Source organism: Aphelocoma coerulescens, chromosome 31 (assembly GCF_041296385.1).
Source record: "Aphelocoma coerulescens isolate FSJ_1873_10779 chromosome 31, UR_Acoe_1.0, whole genome shotgun sequence".
NCBI classification, from domain to species: Eukaryota; Metazoa; Chordata; class Aves; order Passeriformes; family Corvidae; genus Aphelocoma; species Aphelocoma coerulescens.
In genome coordinates, this window is record NC_091044.1 from 2,236,133 (window position 1) to 2,259,132 (window position 23,000).

The following is a 23,000-nucleotide window of genomic DNA, read 5'->3' on the forward strand; positions in this document are numbered from 1 at the left end:
TGGACCGGGAGCGGGATCGTATCAGGACCGGAACTGAATCGGGATTGGATCGGATCCGGACCGGGAGTGAAATTGGATCGGGACCAGGACCGAAATTGGACTGGGAGCGGATCGAGATCAGAACCGGATAGGGATCGGAACCGAGACCGGAGCGCGATCAGAATCGGCCCGGGATCGGGATCAGAACCGTCTCCAGAGTGGATCCAGCCTCGGAACCGGGACCGGCCAGGGATCGGACCCGTGACCTGATTGGTAACAGAACCAGCCCGGGATCAAGACCAGAAACAGGACCGGGATCGGGGTCCGAACCGGACCGGGAGCGAAACCGGGGCTGGATCGGGATCAGAACCGTCCCCGGACCGGGATCGGGGTCCGAACCGGACCGGGAGAGAAACCGGGGCTGGATCGGGATCAGAACCGTCCCCGGACCGGGATCAGAACCGCCCCCGCTCGGAACCGTCCCCGGGCCGTGCCCCACTCCGGGCGCGGCGGGGCCGCTCCCGCTGCCGCTGCGGAGCCGCTGCGGGGCCGCTCCCTCCCGGGGCTGTCCCGGGCCGCTCCCTGTCCCGGGGCCGGGCCGGGCCGGGCCCTCCCCGCGGGGCGGGGGAGGCTCCGCCGCCCTACAAGAGCCGGGACCCGCCCGGGCGCGGCCACTCCGCACGGACCCGCCGGGGCCGCTCCGGGACCGCCGGCACCGGCACCGCCGCCAGGAACCGGCACCGGGCATGGCCCGGCCCAGCAGCTGAGCCCACTGCGCGCAGGTACCGGCCGGGCCGGGACGGGACCGGGACAGAACCGGGACGGGACCGGGAACCGAACCGGGACCCCCCGGGAGGGGCGAGGGGGGGTCCCCGGGACTGTCCCGGGGGTGTTTTGAGGGAGTTCTGGTGGTCCCGGGTCTGTCCCGGGAGTTCTCGGGGGGGTTCGGAAAGTGTCCGAGGGCGTCCCGGGGGGCTCCGGGAGCCCAGGGAGGGCGGGGGGGCGTCCTGGTGGTCCCGGGAGGGGCTTGGGGGGCTCCGGGAGAGCCGGGAGTGGGTCCCGGTGGTCCCGGGGGTGTTCCACGGGGTCCCAGGGGATTCCGGCGGTCCCGGGACTGCCGTGGGGGTGCAGGGGGGAGTCCCGTGACCGTCTCGGGGGGCTCCGGTGCCGCCGGGGGCTTGGCGGGGTTCGTTTGTCTCGGGGGGCTCCGGTGCTGCCGGGGGTGTCCGGGGGGGCTCCGTGAGCGCCGCGAACTCCACGGGACCGAATCGGGGGGATGGGGGGGCCCACGCGTGTCCCGTGATCGCCCGGGGGGAGCTCTGGGATCCCGGGGGGAGCGTCCCGGGGGTCTCCCGAGCTGCACGGGACAGCCCCGGGGGGTCCCGCGCGTGCCCTGGGGGTCCCGGGAGGTCCCGGCCGCGCTCAGGGCGTGGCCCCCCCTTCCCCCCCCTCCGGCCGCGCCCGGGGAGTCCCCGTTGGGGGCGGGGCCGCGGCGATTCCCCCCCCCCCCCTCCGGGCCCCTGCCGCCGCTCCCGCCCCGCCCGGGCCGCGGGGACCCCCGGAGGGGGGGTTCCGGTGCCGTTTTTGGGGTGGGGGGGATCCCCGGGATCCCGCGAGGGCGCGGCCGCGCGTGGGCGCTCGGTTAATGAGGGTTCGTTAATTAACGCTCATCAGCGCGGGGGTGGGGAGAGCTCGGCGCTTTTGGGGGGGCGTTAATTTTGGGGTTCGCTTGATCCCCCAAAACTCCAAAACCCGAGGGGTCGGTGGGGAAGGAGGGATTTGGGGGGGGGGGGCAGGAGGCGCGGGTTCCCCCCCTCCCCCCCCGCGCACCCGCTGCGGTTTTGGGGCGCGGCCGCTCCCGGGCGCCACTTCCCCCTCTGTCCCCCCCCTTGGGGACACCCCCACCCCATTTTGGGGGACGAGGCCACCCCCGAGCCTCCTGGGGACCCCCGAATTTTACTGGGGGGGCGATTCCTGCGCGCGCCCCTCTCTGAACATTTTCGGGCGCACGCGGCGCTTTTGGGGGTTCCCGGGGGGGTTTTTGGGGAGGGGGCCGGGGCGGGGTTTGGGGACACCCCCAGAGTGTCCCGGCGCCACCGCGTGTGGCCGCGGGCAGCGTCCGGGCAGGACCCGGTGGAACCGGTCCGGGACCCTCCCGGATCCCCGCGGTCCCCGCCGCCCGCGGGACTCTCGCTCCAGCCGGTCCGACCGGTACCGGCCGCGGGCCCCGCCCGCTCCTCCTCCTCCTCCTCATCCTGGGGCTTTTTCTCCCATTTTTTCTTACTTTTCCCTGTTTTTTCCTCTGTTTTTTCTCCGATTTTCCTCCCGTTTTTTCCCATTTCCCCCCGCTTTTTCCTCTATTTTTTCTCCCATTTCCCCCCATTTCTTCCCATTTTTTCCCAGATTTTTTTTTCTCTACTTTTCCCCCCATTTTCCCATTTTCCCCCCGCTTTTTGGAGATAGTTTTCCGGGATTTGGCGGGGTTTCCTGGGAGGATCCCGGGCCCTGCGTCACCGTCGCCGTCACCAGGAGGTGACACCAGGGGGTCCCTCGGGGAGCACGAGGGAGGATGAGGGGGGTCCTGGGGGTCCCTGGGAGGTGGCGCTGTGACAGTGCCACTGCGGAGGTGACACCAGGGGGTCCCTCGGGGAGCAGAGAGGAGGATGAGGAGGGTCCTGGGGGTGACACCCTGGAGCTGGCACCATGGAGGGGGAGACACTGCGGGGGTGACATCGTGGGGTCCTCGGTGACCGGAGGGGGGGGGGGAGGAAGGTGCTGGGGGTGACCCTGTGGTGGTGGCACCGGGGGTGTCCCGGGGGCGGCCCCGTGGGGTGACACCCCCTCGGTGACCGGACACGAGGCTGGCGCGGGGCGGTTTTCGGGTGATTAAGGGACATGTGGTGGCCTCAGCAAATTGTCGCTTTGTGGCCCCGGAGCCGCCGCGCTCGGCACAAACACCCGGGGGCGGGGGGGGGCTCTGGGAGGACCCCAAAACAGCATCCAAGGGTGGGGGTCTCATCAGTGTCCCCGTGTCCCCGAACATCACCCCACTGTCCCAGTGTCCCCCCACACAGCCCCCCGAGTTGGTGGCCGTGGCTTTTTGGGGTGCGGGAGTGGCGCGGGGACACACCGGGGTGACACCGGCCAGGGTGACACGGCTGCGGGTGACATCTCATCCCTCTGCGGCTTTTTGGGGGCGGGGGGAGGGACACTAAAAATACCGGGAAGGGGCCGCACGTGGTTTTCACCCCAAAAATAGCGCGGACGTTGTGGCGGGGGGGTGGCATTGCCGCGGGGACACGCGAAGGTGGCCCCTGTGTCGCCAAGGGGGGGTGGGCCCTCGTGTCACCCCCCCCGAGCCGCGGGAGAAGAGGGAAAATCGTGGAAAAATGGTGGAAAAGGCGGCTTTTGGCTCATTTTTGGGCCGGGCCGCTCCCAGCGCTCGGGGCCGCTCTGAGTCACCCCCGGCCCCCCCCCCTTGTCCCCCCCCGGTTCCCCCCGCCCCGCTCTGAGTCACCAACCAGTTTGGCCGCCACCGCGCGGAGCCTTCCAGAGGCTTCCGAGCCCGAATTGTCCCCCTTGGGGACACCGCCGGGGCGGAGGGGGGAGACCCCAAGGTGGCACCGGGCAGCACCCCCCCATCCGGAGCCCCCCCGGTGCCACCGCCCCGCTGGGGACGGTCGGGAGGTCCCTGCTTGTCCCCGGGGTGTGACAATCCCGGCGCTGTCACTCCCCCACCCCCGCCACTGTCACCTTCTCTGCAGCAGGGACACGCTGGTGGCTCGTGGCCACCCCTGAGGTCACCAGGACCCTCCGTGCTGTCCTCCCAGGGGTCCCCTCCCAGTTTTTGGGGTGGTATTGGGGCAGGGAAAGGACAAAAAAAAAAAAAATCCCCAGAATTTCCTAAAAACAGTGGAATCACCTCAAAACATCAGGAACTGATCGAGGTGGGGTTCAGGTGACGCAGGTGACAAGGGACAGGTGACATCCCCACGCTGCCCCACCCTTCCCGATCCCCCCTGCTCCGGAATTCCCACGAATGTCCCCGGTGTCCCCCCGATGTCCCATGAGTGTCCCCGGTGTCCCACGATGTCCCCCGCTGTCCCCTCCAGGCTGGGGAGGTGACGCCGCAGTCGCCGCGAGGTTCCTGAGCGAGGGCCGAGGATTCCTGGGGCTGATCCGGCCGGGACTGGGACCCCACAAAGGTCAGTGGGGCCGGTCCAGCTCCTCCTGACCCCTCTCCGAACCCCAGACCCTGTGTCTGGCCACACCCATGACCCCAAACCCTGTGTCTGGCCACTCCCCTGCCCCCAGACCCAGCATCCACCCCTCCCATTGACCCCAGACTCATTGTCCAGCCCCTTCCCTTGACCCCCGTGTCCGGCCCCTCTTCGGACCCCACACCCTGTGTCCACCCCCTCCCCTGACCCCAAACCCAGCGTCCAGTCCTGCCCTGACCCCAAACCCTGCATCCACCCCCTCCTCTTGACCCCCAGCCCCCATGCCCACCCTCCGACCCACTGTCCACCTCCAGCCCCCGTGTGCAGCCCCATGCCCACCCCCTGACCCCGTGTCCAGCCCTGTGACCACCCCCAGACGCCGTGTCTGTCCCCTGGCCCCGTGTCCAGCCCCTGCCCTGCCCTGCTGACCATGTCCTGGTGCAGATGGAGCGGGAGGAGGAGACGCGGGAGATCCTCCTGCCCAACTGGCAGGGCAGCGGCTCCCACGGCATCACCATCGACCAGACTGACGACGGTGTCTTCGTCCGGCGCGTCCAGCAGAACTCTCCGGCCGCCCGCATGGGCGTGGTCAAGGAAGGTGGGGACAATCGGGGGCTTTGGGGACACCTGGGACATCCTGGTGGTGCTTGGGGCATTTATTCTTCCACTCCCGTGGGTGGCGACCCCATGGTTCAAGTCCCACCCAAACCTGAGGGTTTTAGGGATAAAACTGGAGTTTTGGGGACCTTCAGGACATCCTGGTGGCACCTCAGGAGCTTCTGCCTCTGTCCCCATGGGCAGTGACCCCCCAGGTGCTCTTCCCTGAGGGTTTTGGGGGGAAAAACAAGAGTTTTGGAGCTTTTTCATCCATCCTGGTGGTACTTTGGGTGTTTCCTCCTCCATCCTCATGGACGATGACCCCATGGTCACACACGATGGGGACAGGGTGTCCTGGTGTCCCCCCCTGAAATCCCTGACCTGGCCGTCCCCTGTCCCTGTCCCCGCAGGGGATCAGATCGTCAGCGCCACCGTCTACTTTGACAACCTGCAGTCAGGGGAGGTGGCGCAGCTGCTGCAGACCATGGGCCACCACACGGTGGGACTGCGGCTGCAGCGCCGCGGGGACCGGTCACCCCTGCCCGGACAGCCCTGCAGACACGAGGCCTTCGTGCCCGGCAGCCCTGAGGTCGTGCTGGTGAGTGGTGGGGACAGGGGGAGGAAGAGGAGGATGAGGAGGAGGATGGGGATGAGGGGGAAGGATGAGCATGAGGAGGATGAGGATGGGGATGGGGAGGGGGAGGAAGCAGCCTCCCAGCACTCATGGCGGACATCTCCATCCCCAGAGTGGCGATGACGAGGAGTACCAGCGCATCTACACCACCAAAATCAAGCCCCGGCTGAGGTCCGAGGAAGGGCCGGACACTGAGGCTGGGGGGATGCAGAGCCGGACCATCACGGTCACCCGCAAGGTCACTGCCTACACTGTGGACGTCACCCGGCAGGACGGCGACCTCGACATCCTCGGTGGTGGCCCCGATTTCAACGTCCAGATCCCGACACCGGAGCTCGGGCTGACGTCTGGTGCCGACGCCAGGAAAAGCCCGAGCGGGACTGGGGGGCTTCACCTGCAGACCCCGACAGAGCCGGCACTGCCCCAGAGCCAAATTCCTGCTGGAGAAACTGGAAAATCCATCCCGGGCTGGAAGGGCTCTGGCGCCTTCCCAGGGTTGCCCAGGATCGAGGCCAATGGACAGATGGGAGAGCTGGACATGGGATTCCACGCCACAGGGCCCCACGTGTCTGGCGGGGCTCTGTGTCCGCAGGGAGAGGTCGCCGGCTCCTCACCGCCCGTGGATGTGGGGAAAATCAAGATCCCGACATTGAAAATCCCCAAATTTGGGTTCCAGTCTGGTGGCGAAGTTCCGACCCCCGGGATGGACGTCACTTGCTCGCCTGGAGCGGAGGTTTCATCCCCGTCTGTCAAAGTCCCAGTGCCGCAGGTGGACGTGGCAGTCAAAGGTGCCACCAAGGTCCCCTCCCCTCCGTTGGATGTCCCTGGCGTGGAGGTCCCGGCCCCTGACGGCGCCAAGGGGAAAATCAAAATCCCGCACATGACCTTCCCCAAATTCACCGTCACAGATGCCACCGTGGATGTCCCCAAGGGCGTGGCGGTCCCTGAGGTGGCCGTGGAAGGGGAATGGAAAGGTCCCACATTCAAGAAGGTGGAAACGCCCCAAATTTCACTGTCAGACGTGAACCTGAACTTGAGGGGCCCCAGGGTGGAAGGTGACCTCAAAGGACTCGGCCCCAAGGGGCTCCAGGTGGACGTGAAGGGTCCTGAGGTGCAAGTGGCCAGTCCAGGGGGTGTCCTGAAGGGCGTGGAGATGGACGTTGACATGAAGGGGTTGAAGGGAGGACTGGACATGTCCGTGCCGACTGTGGGGGGTGAATTGAAGGGGCCTCAATTGGACCTTAAAGGGCCCCAGATTGGGGTGGAGGTGCCTGGAGTGGACATCAATGGCCCCGCCGTGAAGATGCCCGAGATGAGCATCAAAACCCCCCAGATCTCTGTGCCCGACGTCGACCTGAACCTCAAAGGGCCCGGAGTGAAGGGAAATCTGGACATTTCCGCCCCAAAACTGGAAGGAGAGCTGAAAGCCCCTGGGCTGGACATCAAAGACCCCAAAGTTGAGGTTGGGAGCCCGGAAATGGAGATCCAGGGGCCCGAGGGGAAACTGAAGTTCCCCAAGCTAAAAATGCCCAAATTTGGGGTGAAGGGAGAGACCCCCAGTGTTGATGTGACCCTTCCCAAAGGGGTGGTGGACGTTTCCAGCCCCAAGGTGGACGTCAGCACTCCAAATGTGGACATCAAGGGCCCCAAAGTGGACATTGAAGCACCTGAAGTGGACATTCACAACCCCGAGGGAAAATTCAAGATGCCCAAATTCAAGATGCCCAAATTTGGCATGCCTGGGGTCAAACCAGAAGGTCCAGAGGTGGACGTGAACCTCCCGAAAGGCGGCATGGATGTGTCCTGCCCCAAGGTGGACATTGAGGCACCAAGTTTGGACATCCAGGGGCCTGAAATGCACCTCAAGGCCCCCCAAATCTCTGCTCCTGATGTTGACCTGACCCTCGATGGTGCCAAGGCCAGCAGCGACCTGGACGTGTCCGTGCCCAGTTTGAAGGGCCCTGAACTGGACATCAAAGGCCCCAAAGCCGAGGTTGAAGCACCAGATTTGGACATCCAAGGGCCCGAGGGCAAACTGAAGTTCCCCAAGCTGAAAATGCCCAAATTTGGGGTGAAGGGAGAGAGCCCCGACCTGGAGGTGGCCCTTCCCAAGGGCAAAGTGGATATTTCGGGTCCCAGCGTGACCTTCGACGTCCCCAGCGTGGACATCAAGGGCCCTGCAGTGAAGATGCCTGAGATGAGCATCAAGACCCCCCAAATCTCCATGCCCGACATCGACCTGAACCTCAAAGGGCCCAAAGTCAAGGCAGACCTTGACATTTCCACCCCAAAACTGGAAGGGGAGCTGAAAACCCCCGGACTGGACATCAAAGGCCCCAAAGTTGAGGTTGAAGCGCCAGATTTGGATGTCCAAGGGCCCGAGGGGAAATTAAAGTTCCCCAAGCTGAAAATGCCCAAATTTGAGGTGAAGGGAAAGAGCCCCGACCTCGAGGTGACGCTCCCAGAGGGGGAGATGGACATTTCCGGCCCCAAGGTGGACATCGATGTCCCGAGTGTGGACATGGAAGGGCCGGAGGTTAAAGGGAAAGGTCTCAAGTTTAAAATGCCTGAACTCAACGTTCAGACCCCAAAACTCTCCATGCCAGATGTGGATTTGGGGTTGAAGACCCCGAAACTGAAGGGGGATGCTGGAATTTCTGGGCTGAAGGGCCCCAAAATCGATGTGAAAGGCCCCAAAGTGGATGTGGAAAGTGCCAAAATTGATGTGAAAGGTCCCAAGATCGATGTGGAAGGTCCCAAAATTGATGTGGAAGGTCCCAAGTTGGATGTTGACGTGCCTGAGGTGGACTTGGAATGTCCAGAAGGGAAGATAAAAGGCCCCAAATTCAAGATGCCGAAACTTAACATTAAATCACCCAAAATCTCGATGCCGGACGTGGATTTGAACCTGAAGGGACACAAGGTGAAGGGAGAGGTGGACGTGTCCCTCCCGAAGGTTGAAGGTGATGCCGGCATCAACATCAAGGGGCCGAAGGTGGATGTGGAGGTCCCAGATGTCCACCTGGAGTGTCCAGAGGCCAAACTGAAAATGCCAAAAATGAAATTGCCTCATTTCAACGTGTCCAGTCCCAAGCTGGAAGGGCCCGAGGTGGACGTTACCCTGCCCAAAGGAGAGGTGGACCTCTCTGGGCCAGAGGTGGACATTGAAGGTCCAGAGGTGGACGTTGGAGGAGCGGAAGGGAAATGGAAAGGTCCCAAATTCCGGATGCCGAAGCTGAACATCAAATCCCCCAAAATCTCAATGCCAGATGTGGACTTGAACCTGAAGGGACCCAAACTGAAGGGAGAGGTGGACGTGGCAGTCCCCAAGGTGGAAGGGGACCTGAAAGCTCCAGAAATGGACATTAAAGGGCCAAAAGTGGACGTTGAGGTGCCCAGCATGGATTTGGAGTGTCCCGAGGGGAAGGTCAAAGGCCCCAAGTTCAAGATGCCCGAGATGCACATCAAGACACAGAAGATCTCCATGCCGGATGTGGACATCAACCTGAAGGGCCCCAAGGTCAAGGGCGATGTGGACGTGTCCCTTCCAAAGCTTGAGGGTGACCTGAAGGGTCCTGAACTGGACATCAAGGGCCCCAAAGTGGACATTGAGGCACCCGACGTCGACATTCACGGCCCTGAGGGAAAATTCAAGATGCCCAAATTCAAGATGCCCAAATTTGGGATGCCCGGGGTCAAGGCAGAAGGTCCCGAGGTGGACGTGAACCTGCCAACAGGAAACCTGGATGTGTCTGGCCCCAAGGTGGACATTGAAGGTCCAGAAGTGGATGTGGAGCTGCCAGAGGGGAAGGTGAAGGGCCCCAAGTTCAAGATGCCCGAGATGCATTTTAAGACACCCAAGATCTCCATGCCCGACATTGACCTGAACCTGAAAGGCCCCAAAGTGAAGGGAGATGTCAATGTCTCTGTCCCTAAGCTCGAAGGTGACCTGAAAGGTCCTGAAATTGACATCAAAGGCCCCAAAGTGGACATTGAGGCACCTGATGTTGACATTCACGGCCCTGAGGGAAAATTCAAGATGCCCAAATTCAAGATGCCCAAATTTGGGATGCCTGGGGTCAAGGCAGAAGGTCCCGAGGTGGACGTGAACCTGCCAACAGGAAACCTGGATGTGTCCAGCCCTAAGGTGGACATTGAAGGTCCGGAAGTGGACGTGGAGCTGCCAGAGGGGAAGGTGAAGGGCCCCAAGTTCAAGATGCCCGAGATGCACATCAAGGCCCCCAAGATCTCCATGCCCGATGTCGACCTGAACCTGAAAGGTCCCAAGATCAAAGGTGACGTTGATGTTTCCGTTCCCAAGGTGGAAGGTGACCTGAAGGGCCCTGAAATTGACATCAAAGGCCCCAAAGTTGATGTTGATCTCCCTGATGTGGAGCTGGGAGGTCCTGAGGGGAAGATCAAAGGCCCCAAGTTCAAGATGCCTGAGATGCACATCAAGGCCCCCAAGATCTCCATGCCGGATGTTGACTTCAACCTGAAGGGCCCCAAAGTCAAGGGTGACATCGATGTTTCTGCTCCGAAGATGGAAGGGGACCTGCAGGGCCCCGAAATCGACATCAAGGGCCCCAAAGTGGACATTGAGGCACCCGACGTCGACATTCACGGCCCTGAGGGAAAATTCAAGATGCCCAAATTCAAGATGCCCAAATTTGGGATGCCCGGGGTCAAGGCAGAAGGTCCCGAGGTGGACGTGAACCTTCCAACAGGAAACCTGGATGTGTCTGGCCCCAAGGTGGACATTGAAGGTCCGGAAGTGGACGTGGAGCTGCCAGAGGGGAAGGTGAAGGGCCCCAAGTTCAAGATGCCCGAGATGCATTTTAAGACACCCAAGATCTCCATGCCCGACATTGACCTGAACCTGAAAGGTCCCAAGATCAAAGGTGACGTTGATGTTTCCGTTCCCAAGGTGGAAGGTGACCTGAAGGGCCCTGAACTGGACATCAAAGGCCCCAAAGTCGACATTGAGGCACCCAATGTTGACATTCACGGTCCAGAGGGAAAGTTCAAGATGCCAAAGTTCAAAATGCCCAAATTTGCGATGCCGGGGCTAAAGGGAGAAGGTCCTGAGGTGTACGTGAACCTTCCGAAAGGGGACTTGGATCTGTCCGGCCCCAAGGTGGACGTTGAGATGCCGAGTGTGGACATTGAGGGCCCTGAGGGGAAGATCAAAGGCCCCACGTTCAAGATGCCCGAGATGAACATCAAAGCCCCCAAGATCTCCATGCCGGACATCGACCTCAACCTGAAAGGCCCGAAGGTCAAGGGGGGTCTTGATGTCTCTGTCCCCAGACTGGAGGGTGACCTGAAAGGTCCGGATGTGAATATTAAAGGTCCGAAGTTGGATGTGGATGTTCCTGATGTGGACGTTGAAGGTCCCGAGGGGAAGTGGAAAGGACCCAAGATCAAGATGCCCGAGATGAACATCAAGGCACCGAAATTTTCTCTGCCTGATGTCGACCTGAACCTGAAAGGTCCCAAACTGAAGGGAGAAGTGGATGTGTCTGCCCCAAAAATTGAAGGTGACGTGAAAGTGCCAGATCTGGAGTTGAAAGGACCCAAAGTGGACATGGATGTCCCTGACATCGAACTGGAGGGCCCCGAGGGGAAGGTGAAGGGCCCCAAGTTCAAGATGCCTGAGATGCACTTCAAAGCCCCCAAGATCTCAATGCCGGACTTTGACCTGAACCTGAAGGGCCCCAAAGTGAAAGGGGATGTGGACGTGTCCATCCCGAAAATCGAGGGAGATTTGAAGGGCCCAGACGTTGACATCAAAGGCCCCAAAGCCAATGTCAACCTCCCTGATGTTGACCTGGAGTGTCCGGAAGCGAAGCTGAAAGGCCCCAAGTTCAAGATGCCCGAAATGCACTTCAAAACCCCCAAAATCTCCATGCCTGACATTGATTTGAACCTGAAAGGCCCAAAACTGAAGGGGGATGTGGACATCTCTGGCCCAAAACTGGAAGGCGATTTGAAAGGCCCAGATGTGGACATCGAAGCTTCTGGTCCCAAACTGGACATCGAAGCTCCTGCCGTGGACATTGATCTCCCAGAGGGGAAGGTGAAGGGCCCCAAGTTCAAGATGCCTGAGATGCACTTCAAGGCCCCCAAAATCTCAATGCCAGACTTTGATCTGAACCTGAAAGGCCCCAAAGTCAAGGGCGACATCGATGTGTCCCTGCCCAAGCTGGAAGGTGACCTGAAAGGTCCAAAAGTGGACACTGAGGCTCCAGATGTGGAGCTGGAGTGTCCAGAAGGGAAGATCAAAGGCCCCAAGTTCAAGATGCCCGAGATGCACATCAAGGCCCCCAAGATCTCCATGCCGGACTTCGATCTGAACCTGAAAGGCCCCAAGGTTGATGTCTCCGTCCCCAAGCTGGAAGGGGACCTAAAAGGTCCCGAAATTGACGTCAAAGGCCCCAAAGTCGATGTCAGCCTTCCTGACGTTGAGCTGGAGTGTCCAGAGGGGAAACTGAAGGGCCCCAAGTTCAAGATGCCTGAGATGCACATCAAGGCCCCCAAGATCTCCATGCCCGACATTGACCTGAACCTGAAAGGCCCCAAAGTGAAGGGAGACATCGATGTCTCTGTTCCAAAGCTCGAGGGAGATTTGAAAGCACCAGACATCGACATCAAGGGCCCCAGAGTTGATGTTGATCTCCCTGATGTCGAGCTGGAAGGGCCTGAGGGGAAGATCAAAGGCCCCAAGTTCAAGATGCCTGAGATGAACATCAAGGCCCCCAAGTTCTCCATGCCTGATGTCGACTTCAACCTGAAAGGCCCCAAAGTCAAAGGCAATGTCGATGTTTCTGCTCCCAAGCTGGAAGGTGACCTGAAGGCCCCCGAAATCGACATCAAGGGCCCCAAAGTGGACATTGAGGCACCCGATGTCGACATTCACGGCCCTGAGGGAAAATTCAAGATGCCCAAATTCAAGATGCCCAAATTTGGGATGCCCGGGGTCAAGGCAGAAGGTCCCGAGGTGGACGTGAACCTGCCAACAGGAAACCTGGATGTGTCTGGCCCCAAGGTGGACATTGAAGGTCCAGAAGTGGACGTGGAGCTGCCAGAGGGGAAGGTGAAGGGCCCCAAGTTCAAGATGCCCGAGATGCATTTTAAGACACCCAAGATCTCCATGCCCGACATTGACCTGAACCTGAAAGGTCCCAAAGTGAAGGGAGACGTTGATGCTTCCCTTCCCAAAGTGGAAGGTGACCTCAAAGGCCCTGAAATTGACATCAAAGGCCCCAAAGTTGATGTTGATCTCCCTGATGTTGATCTGGCATGTCCTGAGGGGAAAATCAAAGGCCCCAAGTTCAAGATGCCTGAGATGAACATCAAGGCCCCCAAGATCTCCATGCCGGATGTTGACTTCAACCTGAAGGGCCCCAAGGTCAAAGGGGACATCGATGTCTCTGTCCCTAAGCTGGAAGGGGACCTGAAGGCCCCTGAAATTGACATCAAAGGCCCCAAAGTGGACATTGAGGCACCTGACGTCAACATTCATGGCCCAGAAGGGAAAATAAAGTTCCCCAAATTCAAGATGCCCAAATTCGGGATGCCCGGGGTCAAGGCGGAAGGTCCTGAGGTGGACGTGAACCTCCCAACAGGAAACCTGGATGTGTCCGGCCCCAAGGTGGACATTGAAGGTCCGGAAGTGGATGTGGAGCTGCCAGAGGGGAAGGTGAAGGGCCCCAAGTTCAAGATGCCCGAGATGCACATCAAGGCCCCCAAGATCTCCATGCCTGATGTCGACTTCAACCTGAAAGGCCCCAAAGTGAAGGGGGACGTTGATGTCTCTGTTCCAAAGCTCGAGGGAGGTTTGAAAGCCCCAGATATCGACATCCAGGGCCCCAAAGTCAATGTTGATCTTCCTGATGTCGAGCTGGAAGGGCCTGAGGGGAAGATCAAAGGCCCCAAGTTCAAGATGCCTGAGATGAACATCAAGGCCCCCAAGTTCTCCATGCCTGATGTCGACTTCAACCTGAAGGGCCCCAAAGTCAAGGGTGATGTGGACGTGTCAGTTCCAAAACTGGAAGGTGACCTGAAGGCCCCTGAGCTGGACATCAAAGGCCCCAAAATGGACATTGAAGCACCTGATGTCGATATTCATGGCCCAGAAGGGAAAATAAAATTCCCCAAATTCAAGATGCCCAAATTTGGGGTCCCCAGCTCCAAAGCGGAGGCACCAGATGTGGCTGTGAACCTGCCAACAGGAAACCTGGATGTGTCTGGCCCCAAGGTGGACATTGAAGGTCCGGAAGTGGACGTGGAGCTGCCAGAGGGGAAGGTGAAGGGCCCCAAGTTCAAGATGCCTGAGATGCACATCAAAGCCCCCAAGATCTCCATGCCTGATGTCGACTTCAACCTGAAAGGTCCCAAAGTGAAGGGGGACGTTGATGTTTCCATTCCCAAGGTGGAAGGTGACCTGAAGGGCCCTGAACTGGACATCAAAGGCCCCAAAGTCGATGTTGATCTCCCTGATGTGGAGCTGGGAGGTCCTGAGGGGAAGATCAAAGGCCCCAAGTTCAAGATGCCCGAGATGCACATCAAGGCCCCCAAGATCTCCATGCCGGATGTTGACTTCAACCTGAAGGGCCCCAAGGTCAAGGGGGACATCGACGTCTCTGTCCCTAAGCTGGAAGGGGACCTGAAGGGTCCTGAGCTGGACATCAAAGGCCCCAAAGTGGACATTGAAGCACCCGATGTTGACATTCACAGCCTGGAAGGGAAAATTAAAATGCCAAAATTCAAGATGCCCAAATTTGGATTTTCCGGGCCAAAAGTGGAAGGTCCTGAGGTGGATGTGAACCTCCCTGAGGCTGATGTCAACATTTCGGGTCCAAAGGTTGACGTTTCTGTCCCTGACCTGGACATTGACAGCCCAGAAGGGAAACTGAAGGGCCCCAAGTTCAAAAAGCCAGAGCTGCAGTTCAACGTCCCCAAAATCTCCATGCCCGACATCGACCTGAACCTGAAAGGCCCCAAATTGAAAGGTGACCTCGATGCTTCTCTTCCCAAGGTCGAGGGCGAGCTGAAAGGCCCAAAAGTGGACATCAAAGGGCCAGAGCTCGAGCTGGAGGGGCCGAAGGTTGACCTTGAAGGAAAAGGTAAAAAATCCAGGTTTAAACTTCCCAAGTTTGGCTTTTCTGGCCCAAAAGTTCAAAGCCCTGAGGTGGACGTGAAGCTCAAAAAACCTGAGGTGGAGCTGTCTGGCCCGAAAGTCGAGGTTCAGGCTCCGGATTTGGATGTCCAGGCGAAGTCCAAAGGTTCCAAATTCAAAATGCCTTTTCTCAATATTTCTTCGCCCAAAGTCTCGATGCCGGATGTGGAGTTGAACCTGAAGGGGCACAAAATGAAAGGGGAGTTTGACCTGTCCACCCCCAAATTGGAAGGGGAGCTGAAGGGTCCCGAGGTGGACATCAAGGGCCCCAAGGTCAACCTTGAGACCCCCGACGTGGATGTTCATGGCCCAGAGGGTAAAATCAAGATGCCCAAGTTCAAAATGCCCAAATTTGGTGTTCCTGGGTTTAAAGGGGAGGGGCCAGAGGTGGATGTGAACCTGCCAACGGGAGAACTGGATGTGTCTGGTCCTGAAGTGGACATTGAAGGCCCAGAGGTGGACATTGGGGGGCCAGAGGGGAAGATCAAAGGCCCCAAGTTCAAGATGCCCGAGATGAACATCAAGGCCCCCAAAATCTCCATGCCTGACATTGACCTCAACCTGAAAGGCCCCAAAGTGAAGGGGGATGTGGATGTGTCCCTGCCCCAGGTAGACCTGAAAGGACCCAAATTGGACGTAGAAGTTCCCGACCTCGACATTGAAGGTCCAAAAGGGAAGATAAAAGGTCCCAAATTTAAAATGCCTGAGATGAACATCAAAGCTCCCAACATCTCCATGCCAGACCTGGACCTGAACCTGAAAGGCCCCAAGGTGAAAGGGGGGGTGGACATTGACCTATCCACACCAAAAATCGAAGGGGACGTAAATATACCAGACATCAACATCAAAGGCCCCAAAGTGGACATTGAAGGCCCAGAGCTGGACATTGAAGGGCCTGAGGGGAAGATTAAAGGCCCCAAGTTCAAGATGCCCGAGGTGAACATCAAGGCCCCCAAGATCTCCATGCCGGATGTTGACTTCAACCTGAAGGGCCCCAAAGTCAAGGGTGACATCGATGTTTCTGCTCCGAAGATGGAAGGGGACCTGCAGGGCCCCGAAATCGACATCAAGGGCCCCAAAGTGGACATTGAGGCACCCGACGTCGACATTCACGGCCCTGAGGGAAAATTCAAGATGCCCAAATTCAAGATGCCCAAATTTGGGATGCCCGGGGTCAAGGCAGAAGGTCCCGAGGTGGACGTGAACCTGCCAACAGGAAACCTGGATGTGTCTGGCCCCAAGGTGGACATTGAAGGTCCAGAAGTGGATGTGGAGCTGCCAGAGGGGAAGGTGAAGGGCCCCAAGTTCAAGATGCCCGAGATGCATTTTAAGACACCCAAGATCTCCATGCCCGACATTGACCTGAACCTGAAAGGCCCCAAAGTGAAGGGAGATGTTGATGTTTCCATTCCCAAGGTGGAAGGTGACCTGAAGGGCCCCAAAATTGACATCAAAGGCCCCAAAGTCGATGTTGACCTTCCTGATGTTGAACTGGAAGGTCCTGAGGGGAAGGTGAAGGGCCCCAAGTTCAAGATGCCCGAGATGCACATCAAGGCCCCCAAAATCTCAATGCCGGACTTTGATCTGAACCTGAAGGGCCCCAAAATGAAGGGAGACGTTGATGTTTCCGTTCCCAAGCTGGAAGGTGACCTGAAGGCCCCTGAACTGGACATCAAAGGCCCCAAAGTCGATGTTGACCTTCCTGATGTTGATTTGGAAGGACCCGAGGGGAAGATCAAAGGCCCCAAGTTCAAAATGCCCGAGATGCACATCAAGGCCCCCAAAATCTCAATGCCAGACTTTGATCTGAACCTGAAAGGCCCCAAAGCGAAGGGGGACGTGGATGTGTCACTGCCGAGCGTGGAAGGGGACCTGAAAGGGCCGAAGGTGGATGTGAAAGGCCCCGAGTTCAATGTTTCTGCCCCAGATGTTCAAATTGAGGGCCCAGAAGGCAAGGTCAAAGGCCCCAAGTTCAAGATGCCTGAGATGCACATCAAAGCCCCCAAGATCTCCATGCCCGACATCGATCTGAACCTGAAAGGCCCCAAGGTGAAGGGGGACATTGGTGTCTCTGTCCCCAAGCTGGAAGGGGACCTGAAGGGCCCTGAAATTGACATCAAAGGCCCCAAAGTCGATGTTGACCTTCCTGATGTGGAATTGGAGGGACCCGAGGGGAAGATCAAAGGCCCCAAGTTCAAGATGCCCGAGATGCACATCAAGGCCCCCAAGATCTCCATGCCCGATGTCGACTTCAACCTGAGAGGCCCCAAAGTGAAGGGGGACGTGGACGTGTCCCTTCCAAAGCTCGAAGGTGACCTGCAGGGCCCTGAAATTGACATCAAAGGCCCCAAAGTTGATGTTGATCTCCCTGATGTGGAGCTGGGAGGTCCTGAGGGGAAGATCAAAGGCCCCAAGTTCAAGATGCCCGAGATGCACATCAAGGCCCCCAAGATCTCCATGCCGGATGTTGACTTCAACCTGAAGGGCCCCAAAGTCAAGGGTGACATCGATGTCTCTGTCCCTAAACTGGAAGGGGACCTGCAGGGCTCTGAAATCAACATCAAAGGCCCCAAAGTGGACCTCGAGGCACCCGATGTCAACATTCATGGCCCTGAGGGAAAATTCAAGATGCCCAAATTCAAGATGCCCAAATTTGGGATGCCCGGGGTCAAGGCAGAAGGTCCCGAGGTGGACGTGAACCTCTCGACAGGAAACCTGGATGTGTCTGGCCCCAAGGTGGACATTGAAGGTCCGGAAGTGGATGTGGAGCTGCCAGAGGGGAAGGTGAAGGGCCCCAAGTTCAAGATGCCCGAGATGCACATCAAGGCCCCCAAGATCTCCATGCCCGACATTGACCTGAACCTGAAAGGTCCCAAGATCAAAGGTGACGTTGATGTTTCCGTTCCCAAGGTGGAAGGTGACCTGAAGGGCCCTGAACTGGACATCAAAGGCCCCAGAGTCGATGTTGATCTCCCTGATGTGGAGCTGGGAGGTCCTGAGGGGAAGATCAAAGGCCCCAAGTTCAAGATGCCCGAGATGCACATCAAGGCCCCCAAGATCTCCATGCCCGATGTTGACTTCAACCTGAAGGGCCCCAAGGTCAAGGGCGACGTGGACATCTCAGCTCCCAAGTTTGAGGGTGACTTGAAGGGTCCTGAGCTGGACATCAAAGGCCCCAAAGTGGACATTGAAGCACCCGATGTCGACATTCACGGCCCTGAAGGGAAATTCAAACTGCCAAAATTCAAGATGCCCAAATTTGGGATGCCAGGGCTGAAGGGAGAAGGTCCTGAGGTGGACGTGAACCTTCCAACAGGAAACCTGGATGTGTCCGGCCCCAAGGTGGACATTGAAGGTCCAGAGGTGGACATTGAGGGTCCTGAAGGAAAACTGAAAGGCCCCAAGTTCAAGATGCCTGAGATGCACATCAAGGCCCCCAAAATCTCCATGCCAGACCTTGATCTGAACCTTAAAGGCCCCAAAATCAAAGGTGATGTGGACATGTCTCTGCCAAATGTTGAAGGAGAGCTGAAAGGTCCTGAGGTCAACGTCACTGCCCCCGACGTTAGCATCGACAGCCCTGAGGGCAAATTCAAACTCCCCAAGTTCAAGATGCCCAAATTTTCCATGCCTGGATTCAAAGGGGAAGGGATGGACGTTGATGTGACCCTCCCCAGGGGTGACGTCGACGTTTCAGGCCCCAGCATGCATGTGGAGGCTCCTGACCTGAGCGTGGACGGGAAAGTCAAAGGTCCCAAATTTTCCATGCCCGAGATGCACATCAAGGCCCCCAAGATCTCCATGCCCGACGTCGACTTTAACCTGAAGGGCCCCAAGGTCAAAGGTGATGTCGATGTTTCTGTCCCGAAGATGGAAGGTGACCTGAAGGGCCCTGAAATTGATATCAAAGGCCCCAAAGTCGATGTTGATCTCCCTGACATTGATCTGGCAGGTCCTGAGGGGAAGGTGAAGGGCCCCAAGTTCAAGATGCCTGAGATGCACATCAAGGCCCCCAAGATCTCCATGCCAGACGTCGACTTCAACCTGAAGGGCCCCAAGGTCAAGGGGGACATCGATGTCTCTGTCCCTAAGCTGGAAGGGAACCTGCAGTGCCCAGATGTCGATATCAAAGGCCCCAAGGTGGACATTCAGGCGCCGGATGTGACCCTGGAAGGGCCCAAGGTCAAGATGCCTGAAATTCAGGTCAAGACCCCCCAGATCTCCATGCCCGACATCGACCTGAACCTGAAGGGCCTGAAGGTGAAAGGTGACGCTGACCTGCACGGGCCCAAGCTCGAGGGGGGTCTGAAGGGCCCCGAGGTCGATATCAAAGGCCCCAAAGTCGACATCGAGGGCCCGGCAGTTGACGTCGATGGTCTGGGGGGGAAAGTGAAGCTACCCAAAATGAAAATGCCCAAATTTGGCTTTAAAGGAGAAGGTCCCGATGTGGATGTGAAGTTGCCAAAGGCCGAGGTGGATCTGTCTGGCCCCAAGGTTGACCTCAGCCTCCCGGAGGTCAATGTTGAGGGTCTGGAGGGCAAAGTGAAAGGTCCTAAACTGAAAATGCCTGAAATGCACATGAACGTCCCCAAAATCTCCATGCCTGAGATAGACTTGAACTTGAAAGGCCACAAAACCAAGGGCGGCTTTGACATTTCAACCCCAAAGGTGGAAGGTCACCTAAAAGGGCCCGAGGTCAACCTCAAAGGCCCAGAATTTGGGGTCAAAGGCCCTGAAGTTGATGTTGAAGGTCCCGACCTGAGCATTGAGGGCCCGGAGGCCAACATCAAAGCTCCCAAGTTTAAAAAGTCCAAGTTTGGGTTTGGGATGAAAAGCCCAAAGGCGGAGGTTGATTTACCGGAGGCAGAGCTGAATGTGGAGTCACCTGAGGTCAATCTGTCTGGGAAGGGGAAGAAGAGCAAGTTCAAGATGCCCAAAATCCACATGAGCGGCCCCAAAGTGAAGGGGAAGAAGGGGGCATTCGATGTGAACGCAGCGGGGGCGGAGCTGGACGCGGAGCTCAACGTTGCCGGCCCCGACGTCACCGTCAAAGGTGATGCCGCCGTGAAATCGCCCAAAGGCAAGAAACCCATGTTTGGGAAAATCTCCTTCCCAGACGTCGAATTCGACCTCAAATCGCACAAGTTCCGAGGGGAGGCCTCGGTGGGGGTCCCGAAAGTCGAGGGAGATCTGGAGGTGTCGGTGCCGGCGGTCAAGGGCGACCTCAAGGGCCCGAGTCTCAACATGGACATTGAAGGTCCCGACGTGAACCTGAAAAGCCCAAAATTCAAACTCCCCGGGGTCCAGGTGGGCGCTGGGGATGTGAAAATCAGGGGGGACCTGAAAGGCCCTGGGATCGATGTCGCCGTTCCCTCAGTCGCAGTGCCGGATGTTGACTTAGGTGTGAAAGGACCAAAAGTAAAAGGTGAAGTCAGCGTTGCCGGAGCACAACTGGAAGGTCCCGAGGGGAAACTGGGATGGCGCAAGGGGGGGAAAATGGGTTTGGGGCTGGAAATGCCAGATGTGGACTCGGATGTAGATGTGAAGCTCACAGGGCCCCAAATCTCCGGACCTGAGTTTGAGGGGAACCTGAAAGGACCAAAATTAAAGGGAGACTTGGACGTTTCGGGCTCCGTGGAAGGGCCCGGCGTCACCTTGGACGCGCCCAGCCTCGACCTCGGCGGCTTGGGGGGGAAGGTGAAGCTGCCCGAGGTCAAGTCCCCGACGGTGGAGGTCAAGGGGGGCGTCCCGTGCTCCGTCCAGTCCCCGGGGGCCTCCCTAGACCTCAAGGGGCCCTCGCTGGACGTCTCCGGCCTGGATTTGGATGTCAACCTGAAAGGACCAAAGTTGAAAGGAGACATCGGCGTCAAATCCCCCAAAGCATCGGCAGACGACTCTGGCTTCGAAATTCTGGGGGGCACCATCAAACTCCCATCCCTGAAGCTCCCCCAGTTCGGCATCTCCAGCCCCAGCATGGAGGGAGGGGACGCAGGGGTCACTCTGGAAGGTCCCCAAGTGAAGGTGGGGCTGAAGGGCTCTGGTTTGGAGCTGGAAGGCCCCGAGGTGGAACTGAAAGGGCCAAAATTCCCAACAACAGCGTCTCCCGGTGTCCCCGTGCCGGACGTTGATCTGAGGCTAAAAGGACCAAACCTGGATGTGGCTGGTGACATCAAAGGGTCAAAGGTCAGTGTGGAAGCCCCTCATGGGGGGGTGAGCGTCCACCTGGAGGCTCCGGAAGTGTCTGGCTCAGGATTGAATGTCAACATGAAAGGGCCAAAGGTCAAAGGTGTGGCCGAGGTGACGCCGCCGTCAGTCAGCGCTGGCGCCGGAACGTTCCACGCCTCCGGCCCCAAGGTGGGCACTGGGGCCGGCCCCGAGGGCAGCCAGGTCAAAGTATCCTTCCCCAAGCTGCGGATGCCGAAATTCGTCTTCTCTGAGCCCGAGGCCAAGGGCCGGGAGGTCGGGGTGGACGTCGACTTCCCTGGGGCCGAAGTGGCCGAGCCGGAACCGGATGAGGCTGAGGCGAGGATGAAGAAATCCAAGCTCAAGATGCCCAAATTCAACTTCTCCAAGCAGAAAGGGCGGAGCGGTGGCACCCTGGGGTCCCCTGAGGCATCAGGGTCGGTGTCGGGCTCCAAGGGTGACCTGAAGAGCTCCAAGGTGAGTCTGGGCTCAGCCGAGGGCGAGCTGGAGGCCGAGGCGCCGGCGGCCAAGGGCAAATTCTCGCTGTTCCGCAGCAAGAAGCCGCGGCCACGCTCGTCGTCCTTCAGCGATGACCACTCGGCTGAGCTGGACGCCGCCACCAAGCAGCCCAAGAGCAAATTTGGGACCTTCGGCGGCATCGGCTCCAAGGCCAAGGGGTGCTACGAGGTCACAGCCGGGGACGAGGACGTGGGGCGGGCACTGGGGTCCCCCAAGTCCCGCCTGTCCTCGTCCTCGTCCTCCGAGGGCGTCGGTGGCGCTGCCCGGGGCGGGTTCCGCGTGCCCGGCGTGGAGCTGGCGGTGGCCAAGCGCAAGGAGTGACCGCTGGGGGAGGGGTTGTACATAGGCCTGGACGGAGGGACCCCCACATGTACAGAGATGGGGGGAGGGGTTGGGGGTCCCCCCGAAATTTTGGGGTCCCCCTCGGGGTCCCTACGCTCGCTCTGGCCCCACTGAGAGCTTCACTTCTTCCCTCCCAATTTACCCTTTTTTTGATATTTTTATTGGGGTTTTTTTTTCGTTTTCCTCTGTTTTTTTCCCCTCCTCCCCCTCAAAAAATTTTCAGTGTTTGGTTCATGGAAATGAAATTTTTTTTTTTTCCTCTGTTTTAACCTTTTTTTTTTGGCTTTTTTTTTTTTTTTTTTGCGGGGCTGAAAGTTCTGTCAGGTCAATGGATTTATTGGAAATGCAGCAGAACCTTTTGGTTTTTTGGTTTGTGAAATAAATAAACCAAAACTGTGGATTTATTAATAAAGTAACCACATAAACCAAAACTGTGGAATTATTAAAAAAATATAAACCAAACCCATGGTTATATTAAATAAATTAACCAAACCCATGGATATATTAAAAATATAAACCAAAGCAATGGATTTACTGAAAATAGAAACCAAATAAAATGGAATTATTTTTAAAAAAGCTCCTTAAAAATGTGGATCCATTTAAAAAAAGGAGTTATTAAAGAAATAAATTTTAAAATTAATTATAAATAAAATAGATTTATTAAAAGAATTCACAGAGATAAAATTGGGTCCGCTAAGAAAATAAACCAAAGAAGAGGGGTGTATTAAAATGATGGAATAAAATGGATTTATTGAAAGAAAGAAACCAAAACATATGGATTTATTACATAAAATAAACCAAAAAACATGGATTTAGTAATAAAAATAAACCAAAAAACACAACCCTGGCCTGTGAAACCGAGAAGAGTCCCTGGAGCTTGGAAAATTTAATCCATGGCACAAAACCTGGAGATCAAATGACTCTGGGGAGGACGGAGTGAGCCCAGAGCCGCTCCCAAGGTTTTTCCCGCAGCTTTATTTTCATTTTTTTGGCGGTTTTTTGGCTGTTTTTTGTTGTATTTGTTACATTCTTTGTATTATAATTTGGGGAAAATCTCCCAATTTTTGTCTTGTTCAGCCCCCAAAATAAAAATGTGCATTGGGCGTCTGGGATAAAGTTTTGTTTATGAGAATTTTTGGAGTTTAAATAAAATAAAATTTTAAAAAATCCAGAAAAAAACCCCAACCCCCCTGAAAATATAAAAACGTTCCCTTTGCAGCACTTTAACGGTGAATTAACGGGAGAAAAACCAGGGTGGAAAATGCAAATAAAAAAATGTTTATTAACCGCGACTTCGGTGCATTTGGGGTTTTTTTTAAGCTCGAATTTGGGGATCCACCCCCCT

At 57.6% G+C, this 23,000-nt stretch overlaps 1 protein-coding gene across 2 annotated transcripts; it reads left to right on the forward strand.

Moving 5' to 3' along the window:
• Positions 1-717: 717 nt before the first annotated feature.
• AHNAK (AHNAK nucleoprotein) lies at positions 718-22,947 on the forward strand. 2 transcript variants are annotated; one of them, XM_068998105.1, is made up of 6 exons: positions 721-761; positions 4,092-4,184; positions 4,644-4,797; positions 5,207-5,394; positions 5,543-13,711; positions 15,806-22,947. In XM_068998105.1, exons 3-6 carry the CDS (start codon positions 4,644-4,646, stop codon positions 21,632-21,634), a joined length of 14,340 nt encoding a protein of 4,779 aa, XP_068854206.1. In that variant the 5' UTR covers positions 721-761; positions 4,092-4,184; the 3' UTR covers positions 21,635-22,947. The 2 variants fall into 2 exon arrangements, with proteins under 2 accessions (XP_068854205.1, XP_068854206.1); XM_068998104.1 differs by having other exon boundaries at positions 718-761; positions 5,543-22,947.
• Positions 22,948-23,000: the final 53 nt, after the last annotated feature.

Coding starts and splice junctions, on each gene's coding strand:
- AHNAK (XM_068998104.1), top strand. CDS start 4,644: ATGGAGCGGGAGGAGGAGACGCGGGAGATCCTCCTGCCCAACTGGCAG. Junction 4,798..5,206: donor CATGGGCGTGGTCAAGGAAG/GTGGGGACAATC, acceptor CTGTCCCCGCAG/GGGATCAGATCGTCAGCGCC. Junction 5,395..5,542: donor GCAGCCCTGAGGTCGTGCTG/GTGAGTGGTGGG, acceptor CTCCATCCCCAG/AGTGGCGATGACGAGGAGTA.